At 31.6% G+C, this 8,351-nt stretch overlaps 1 protein-coding gene across 1 annotated transcript; it reads left to right on the top strand.

Moving 5' to 3' along the window:
* The first annotated feature begins 266 nt into the window (after nucleotides 1–266).
* Nucleotides 267–7,358, top strand: MAP65-5 (microtubule-associated protein 65-5). The gene is made up of 11 exons (XM_068638650.2): nucleotides 267–585; nucleotides 1,178–1,381; nucleotides 1,888–2,133; nucleotides 2,231–2,446; nucleotides 3,685–3,840; nucleotides 3,926–4,085; nucleotides 4,299–4,450; nucleotides 5,454–5,541; nucleotides 6,182–6,255; nucleotides 6,338–6,412; nucleotides 6,826–7,358. Exons 1-11 carry the CDS (start codon nucleotides 517–519, stop codon nucleotides 7,087–7,089), a joined length of 1,704 nt encoding a protein of 567 aa, XP_068494751.1. The 5' UTR covers nucleotides 267–516; the 3' UTR covers nucleotides 7,090–7,358.
* Nucleotides 7,359–8,351: the final 993 nt, after the last annotated feature.

The raw sequence follows: 8,351 nt of genomic DNA on the forward strand, positions 1-8,351 counted from the left end.
CTAAAAACCATTTCTATAAATAAAACAAAAATAATACAACCCATGTTACTACACTTATGCTAACAACCAAGAATATTTGAACAAAATATGTGAAGTTTGAATTTTGAGGGATAAAAAATCAAAATAAAATTAAATGATTAAGAAAGAAGATATATTATATGTAATATTTTAAAGGAAATTAAAGGGAATAAAAAGAAAATCGAACAGTTAATGTTTGAATATTAATTAAAAATTTAATTATTATGAGTCAACAATTTATTATCGCTGACTTGACTGCAAATTTTGAAGGACACGTTAGTTTGGCGCCAAAAACTGGAGAGAGTAATTTTGAAGAGAAGAATCTGTTCTGTCAAAAAACACTCAAATCATGGGATCTTCCATAATCCTTCTATTTTCTTCTAATCTCTTCTAATTTCTTCAACGTTCATAATTCTTTCACAAATTCTTCTCCTTTCTTCTTCATAGCACTCTCTCTCAGTTAGGGTTTTCGCATTTTGCTTTCTCTTCTTCGCAATCATGGCCGCCACGCCTCCTTCCTTTTCCCCCTCTCGCACCACCTGCGCCTCTCTCCTCCGCGAATTGCAGGTTCTTCGCTCACTTCAGCCTTCACTGTTTTTAATCTTTTTAATTTATTTTTGATTAATTATTAAAAAAAAGGCACATTTTGTTGATATTGATGTAATGTTAGATAATTTAGCCTCTGTTTACCTTTATTTTATTTTTTTCATAGACTTAGCGTCTCTGACTAATCTAATCTGATTCGGTTAAAAGGGAAATAAAATTTGACTAAAGATTGTGCCACTGATGACTGTTTTCGACTGCTTGGCCTTGGACTACTCTGTTTCCGTTTTCAATTTGTATCTTTAATTATAAATCGGTGTTTTTAGAATTCCTTGCTATTTTTAATTTTAAATATATATTTTTGGTATTGTTTTTAGAGACTGTTTACTTTGAGAAAAATATCTGTTTTCATTTTATATCTTTACTTTAATCATAAAATTGGTGTGCTGTTTCAGTTTGATTAATGTTTGAAGTATTTGCATGAAAAAAGTTGATTTTTTTTACAAATCTTAAATATAGGAAACAAATTGAAAATAAAGTATCAATTTTGAATGATAGTGTTGAATGTAACTGTAAATTTTGGCGTGTGAATTAACTATTTTTATTGTTTTCGTAGGTGATATGGGATGAGATTGGGGAAAGTGACAATGATAGAGACAACATGCTTCTTCAACTAGAGCAAGAGTGTCTTGACATTTATCACCGGAGAGTTGAGGAGACGAGGAAGCACAAGGCTGACATGTATCAGTGGTTGGCAGATGCTGAAGCTCAAGCAACTAATCTTGTTTCTTCCCTTGGGGAATCTACCGTGCTCCCACGGGTAGGTTTGGTTAGGTTACTAGTCCATTTTGTGCTGTTGTAACTTGTAGTTTGTATCAGTTGTGATGTTGTGAACAGGAACCTGAATGTGTGCTATATGGTGTCTTCTGTTATCTTTTATGTATAGTCGTAATTGAAAATGTGTAACCTTGGCATATATTGAAGATCAACTATTTGGCTTTCTCATGTTGTTGAGATAGAAAGAGTATGCGGTCAACTCTGAATAATGGCTATACAGGAGGAGGCATCGGTGTTCCTGTTCGTATATTAATTTTTCGAAGTGAATTTCCACAAATGTGTTCTATTTTTCTAAAATTAAATTTCATGCAATTTTGAACTACTGGAGTTATTAAAGATTCAATAGGTGATTATTTCCTTCTCATTTTGGAACTATTTACTGCCATTTCTGCTTGATGTTTACAAGATCTTGTGTTTCTCTCTCTGGAGTTAGCGTCACACTATTGAATCAAAGAAGTGCCTATTCAACTAATTCTCTGCATTCGATAGGGGAAGGGAACTCTGAAGCAGCAAATAACTACCATTAGACCTGTCTTAGAGGATTTGAGGTCGAAGAAGGATGACAGAATCAAGGAATTTTTAAAGATAAAGTCCCAAATTTCTCAGATATGTGATGAAATAGCAGGTTGTGGACAGTTCAAAAGTGTCACAGATTCAGATGTTAATCAAAGTGATCTGACATCAAAGAAATTGGGGGAACTCAAGTCGCATCTACAGGAGCTTCAGAACGAAAAGGTTTTACCAAATTCATAATACAGTCAAGTAGCATTGATAGTTCCAGATATTTTACCTCATATTTGCTCAACATTGCTTCATTTTTCTCTTCAACCAGGCATTGCGCCAGCAGAAAGTGAAGAGTCATATCAGTACTATTAGTGAGCTTACAGAAGTAATGTCAATTGATTTTAGGAAGACATTAAATGAAATTCACCCAAGTCTGGACGATTCATTAAAAGGTACACTACAGAGCATCAGCAATGACACGCTTGCAAGATTAACTGGGGTTATTCATTCATTAAAGAGGGAGAAGCAACAAAGGCTTCAAAAGGTGACTTGTTCTGATCTAGATGAAATGGTGCAAATGAACTTGTACTTTTCTCTGCACCACTGCATGTGTATACATGTGCCGTACTGTTGCAACTAGCTTGTAATGAAGGTGTATCTTCTCAATCTTGGTTGATATACCTCAAATGATCACTCTAGTAGTTATCAGTAATCTCTGTTTAGTTCAAGTAGTTATCGGTATCTTACTTAGCTTTTACGTTTCTTAAATTGAAATATTTTTCATATGAAATAATTTGCCAGTTGCAGCCTGAAAGTTGTGTGTCAAGGTTTTGCCAGGGCTGTCAAGTGATTGAATAGAATATTACAAAACTGAACTTCTAATCACGAGTAATTAACTATGTTCTTTATTGTAATTGCACTATTTTCTCACTATTGAAGGTCAAGTTCTTTTTCTTTACTGAACAACATCATGAGTGATACCCAAGTTAATTTTGAATTTAGTTGAAATTACGGATTTGTATGGACAAGCTAGTGTGCTTTAATCTCCTACAAATGTGTTTCAAGTAAGCTTGGATTACAAGTCACTACCAATTATCCATGTAGCTAGTTAAATGGGGTGGGTTGTAGTTTATTTTATAGTTGTCATATGTTATTGTCCGAGTTTGGTATGTAAAATCATACATGTAATTTAAAACCTTAAAGCACAAGTTTATTTGTTTGTTTGCGCATGCTATAAATATTAAAACTCACTACTTGCTAGAACAACTTCTCAAACTGATCATAAAAATGACAAGAACCAATTCAACTTTTTAAATCTTTTAACTTATTTTGTCCAAATTAAAGGAGTTGACACTTAACTGCTGTAGTTTTTGTCTGTCTCTAATTTGCTTGAAGTAATTATAGTTAGGAAGGTTGCATAATTATTTTTATTTTCTCATATCATGCTTTGCCTTGGATGCAAATGGAACTTGGAGTTTGTTGTATCGCATAGTAAATCTTCATGTTTATAAAATGAAAATGAAATCAAAATTTCAGTTTACACAAATGTTATATAGGCCAGTAAATTAAACAATTTTGCTTTTCTTTACCATTGACGTTAGTAATTTTGTATAGCGGATTAGGTTTGCTTCCTTTTCTATTGCTTGGGTATCAAATTATGTAGTTGGATGGTATTATTGTTTGAATCCATTCAAGGGTATTGTTGTTATTGGTCAACCACTTTATTTCCAACAGGTTTTTGAACATTCATTCATTCATTCACTTTATTTATCTTTTCTGTAGATACAAGAGCTTGCTAAAATGCTGGTAGAGCTATGGGATCTCATGGAGACACCAACTGAAGAGCAAAAGGTGTTTAGTCATGTTACTCGATTAAGTTCAGCATCAGTGGATGAAGTGTCAACACATGGTTGCCTTTCGTCAGAAGTCATTGAGCAGGTGAAACTTTTTTTGACTTGAGCTTAGCATGTAATGTTCACTTCAATATTTGAGCATTCGTTGTTTGATGATTTACATTTTTCAGGTTGAAGGTGAAGTCCAGCGGTTAAATGTTGTCAAAGCCAGTAAGATGAAGGATTTGGTGTTTAAGAGGCAGAATGAGCTTGAAGCAATTTACAGAGGAGTTCACATGGATGTCGACAGTGAATCTGCAAGACAGATTTTGACTAGCCTCATTGAATCTGGTACCAATACTATCCTATTATCTCCTTCATACAGCCTATAGTATTTAGAACTTTTCCTTTCCTTTTCAAAACTATTTGTGGATGCTTATAAAGATTTCACTTAATTTTTCTAATCTTCCCTCTTAAATACTTTCGAAAAGTATTGTTGTATGTGTGTTCATAATATTTGGTTTTGTCTCTAATTTTTCCTTGTACACTTTTACGGCTTTGCAGGTAATATTGATCTCTCTGACTTGCTTCAAAACATGGATGGTCAAATAAGACAAGCCAAAGAGCAAGCTCTAAGCAGAAGAGATATCTTAGATAGGACAGAGAAATGGAAATTTGCAGCTGAGGAGGAAAAGTGGTTAGATGAATACGAAAGGGTAGATAACTTATTTTAAAAGTTTATGATTCATAAATAAGCCATAACTTAATGGGGTTGAATTTATTATCATGGAGAAGGATAGATGCTATTAAATATATTCAAATACTTTTTAGTGTTTTTGAACTATATCTATAGCTTAGTGTTACATACATACCAGTTGATTAGGCTGGATGATGACTGTGTCTTTTGGTTATTTTACTTAAAAGAGGGGTAAAGTCAATCTAATGTCTTTCATATGCATGTAGGTCATTAAATTTAATGGTTGGTTACATGGCAATTTGATTGAGTTTCTTTGATGTTTTTAGAAACATATATCTGTTATCGAGTCCTCGTTTAGCGACTTAAGATTTTTGGTCGTCTATGCCATGGGTAGGATGTGATTTAATGTCATTTTGTTATTTTGAATTTGATAACATATGTTTGTATATCTAGTTGAACTGGTAAAGTGACACATCTTTGGATTGAATAAACAAAATCTAAACCAGTGTGAATGCATGCGGAGAATATCTAATTAGAATAAAATATCTTGTCGCAGGAAGCATGAAACATTTGCAGTATTGTTTCCAATTTTCTCCCTTGAATTTAATATGTGGAACTATGTACCAGTTGCGCATTTTTAGGGTGATGAAGCATAGCAATTACAGATGTTTTATACCTTAAATGTTTTATTTTATCTGCAATATGTTTAGATCTATTTGATAATTATTCATTAAGATAAGTTGGTCATTTGCAATTTGCATAGAGACTTGGAATTCGAATAATGTCATTTTCAGATTGTGTGATTACAAAATGATACCTAGCTGTTTTATTTATACTAATGACTCCTATTGTAATTAAACAGAAGAAAACATTACTTCCTCTTAGATAAAATCCCTAAATTTTTTGGTTAAAATTGTCCCTAAAATAACATAGATTTTGCAAATCTATTACGCATCATTCTCTACCATGATATTTGTGAATATTCTTATATATTATTTATCTTTTTCATATACACTTTTCAGGATGAAAATCGATATAGTGCTGTAAGAGGAGCTCACAAAAATTTGAAGCGCGCTGAAAAAGCTCGGATTCTTGTCAGCAAGCTACCATGTAAGTTGTCATACATTATAACAACTCATAATTTATAGCAGTTCCATGAATAACTGAGAGCATTAGCGAATATAGTTCGATTTTATGTTTACCTTTTGTCTTGTTTTACTTTACTAAGTGAAAGAAGTCACCAACATCAGATTACATCTGCACTAGAAATGCAATGCTCTTTAAACTTCAGAAGTTAGACACAATTGCTTGCTTGCTTTAGATGCATTTTTTTCATGAAAACTTGCTATATTATTTTTAAAAAACACTTTATAAACGTTTAGTTTTAGATTTCCTAAGAATCAGAGCATGAAAAAAATCATATTTTTTAATCTTAGAAGTTATTTAGAGTAATTTCTGGAAAAAACTGCAAGAGTTTTTTTATAAAATTCAAATGTAATTAGAAAATTAAGTTAGAAAAATATTTTTCTTTTGTATAAAAGAAAGCACCGAATTGACGTTATAGTTTTTTAAGATATATAATTGTTTAATTTGGAACAAGAATGAAATTTCAGTTAATCAATAAAAACTTCAGTTTTAAGCTCACAAGCTGGCTGATTAGTGTAATTAGGTGATTATCAATAAATGATTGAAATATTCTTCATGCTAATTTCCTCACTGGTTAACACTATATTTCGAGAATTTTGAGCAGCTACTGTTGAGAATTTGACTGCTAAAGTAAAAGCGTGGGAAATGGAAAAAGGAATACCTTTTTTGTATGAAAAGGTAGTGATTTATATTTTATATTTTTTATTGTGATAATTGCATAAATTTTTCAAGTTCCATCTTTAAATGCATTTGTTTTCAGATACCATTATTACATAGCTTGGATGAATATATTGTACAACGCCAACTCAGAGAAGAAGAGAAGCGCAAATATCGGGTATATCTTCTTCTCAATACCACTGATATGGATCGTGTTACTGCTGATCTTGATATTTGCTTATTGCTAATTCTATTTATTGTCTATCATTGTATAAAGAGATAGGATATTTAAAATAAGATATGAAAAGAAAGAAACAAAACCGAAGAAATAGCGAGTCTAAGTCTTGCCAAGTGAAATAAAAAAATAAACATGTAGAGGAGAAACCACTCTTTTATTTTATTTTAAGTAAATAAGTAAATTTTTCTCTCTTGGATCGGATTCAAATTTAAATCAGTGGCTTCATCTATCTTTTGGATCAGGTTGTAACAAAGATAAACCTGTTACTTACCCCTAATTTGAATGACTAGTGATTGTTTTCATCAACTTTAAACCCTTTGATACACGTAAACTTATTTTGGCTTACATAACAGGAGCAGAAACGGCTACAAGAACAAGCAGCTGTAGAGCAAGAGGCACTTTTTGGATCAAGGTCTGCAACAAAGAAGCCTCTGTGTCAGAGCAACAATGCCAACACCATGGCAGGGACACCAACCGCCCGTAGACTGCTGGCTTCCTCCGGACGCCATGGAACCCCAGGAGGAAAGGAACGCAGAGAAAGTGGCAGAGTGAACAACATAATTCCAGTGAACTATGTTGCCCTTCCAAAAGATAATTCTGTTTCTAGGGGCAATTGATGTTGCCCTCTAATTTCACTCTTGTATATCAGTAAACTAATTCAGCTTTGTAAATGTGCTTATTATACAAAAGCTCCATGTTTCCTTCTGAAATATTACACAAAAGTTTTACTTTCAACACTAGAGGTTGATCTTACATCTTTTATCAATTGTAAATTGGTATATGACTAAGAACTGACCTATTCTAGGTTTGATTAAAATTGATTGTACAAGCCATGGATGGGCTAACGAGAATGCAAATATACAAGAAATCATCCTTTGCTCTTTCATCTGTGTAGTTGTCTGATTTGATTATTCAGTGCAGGTATGAGAAGAAAATATACTTGTAATCAATAATTTAGAATTGTTATTAAATTATATATATACATAAAATAAAATTTAAAATTTATTATATCTTAACTGTTAAAATTTTAGTGATTGAAAAATGTTTTATCTTTAAAATATAGTCATATTTTTGTTTTGTTTTTGGCATTAAGTAATTTTCTGACTTTTGGTTTTTAAAAAACTTTTTATTGATAAAAATGATCTACATAGGAAGGAATGATTAAAATATTAAGAATTAAAATAAAAAAAAGTATAATTCATTTATTATTTGGACAATAGCTCAACTTTGAGTGGTTTAGTGAAGTATCTACAACTTATTTTTTATTTGGACAATATTTGATTTATAATTCATTCTCTTCAACACACTCTTTATGCTCAAAATAGCAATGGTTGGACCAAAGCATATTTGATATAATTTTGATAATAGTGGAACATTATATCAACTAAATAAAACTCAATCTCATGAAAGTATGGAATAAGGAAGAGAAATTTCTTAAAATTTTCATTCAATAACTCATTGTTGTTGTTACTATATATGCATCACAATACCTTTATTTAGGTTCCACAATAATACATTAAATAACAATAACAATAATAAATAAATAAACTATAATTAATACTTGAATGGAAAGGAAACTCACAAAATTAGGTAACTTTGTATATGCAAAGACTTTGTAAAACTTAATTAATTTCTATCAAAATCAAACTCTTCTCTTTTATTAGTTCCTTCTATCCAAGATGTTCACTACTTTGTTTCCTTTATACACCTTTATTTGCATAGAAGCTCAAAAGGTTCTCTGAACTGAAACTGATTATGAAAGAAAATTTTATGTTATGTTATATATTATGTATTATTTGTTATGCACTTGAATGCAACAAACAGGGTCACTTTAACAGTAAAAAAAGTGGAAAGAAAAGAAGAAAACACTCTTGTTCAC

Source organism: Phaseolus vulgaris, chromosome 11 (assembly GCF_051622355.1).
Source record: "Phaseolus vulgaris cultivar YP4 chromosome 11, ASM5162235v1, whole genome shotgun sequence".
Classification (NCBI taxonomy): Eukaryota; Viridiplantae; Streptophyta; class Magnoliopsida; order Fabales; family Fabaceae; genus Phaseolus; species Phaseolus vulgaris.

Excerpts from the sequence above, each read along its gene's own strand:
- MAP65-5 (XM_068638650.2), top strand. The coding sequence starts at position 517 with ATGGCCGCCACGCCTCCTTCCTTTTCCCCCTCTCGCACCACCTGCGCC. Across the intron at positions 586-1,177 it reads CTCTCCTCCGCGAATTGCAG|GTGATATGGGATGAGATTGG; the intron begins GTTCTTCGCTCA and ends TTGTTTTCGTAG. Across the intron at positions 3,841-3,925 it reads CGTCAGAAGTCATTGAGCAG|GTTGAAGGTGAAGTCCAGCG; the intron begins GTGAAACTTTTT and ends TACATTTTTCAG.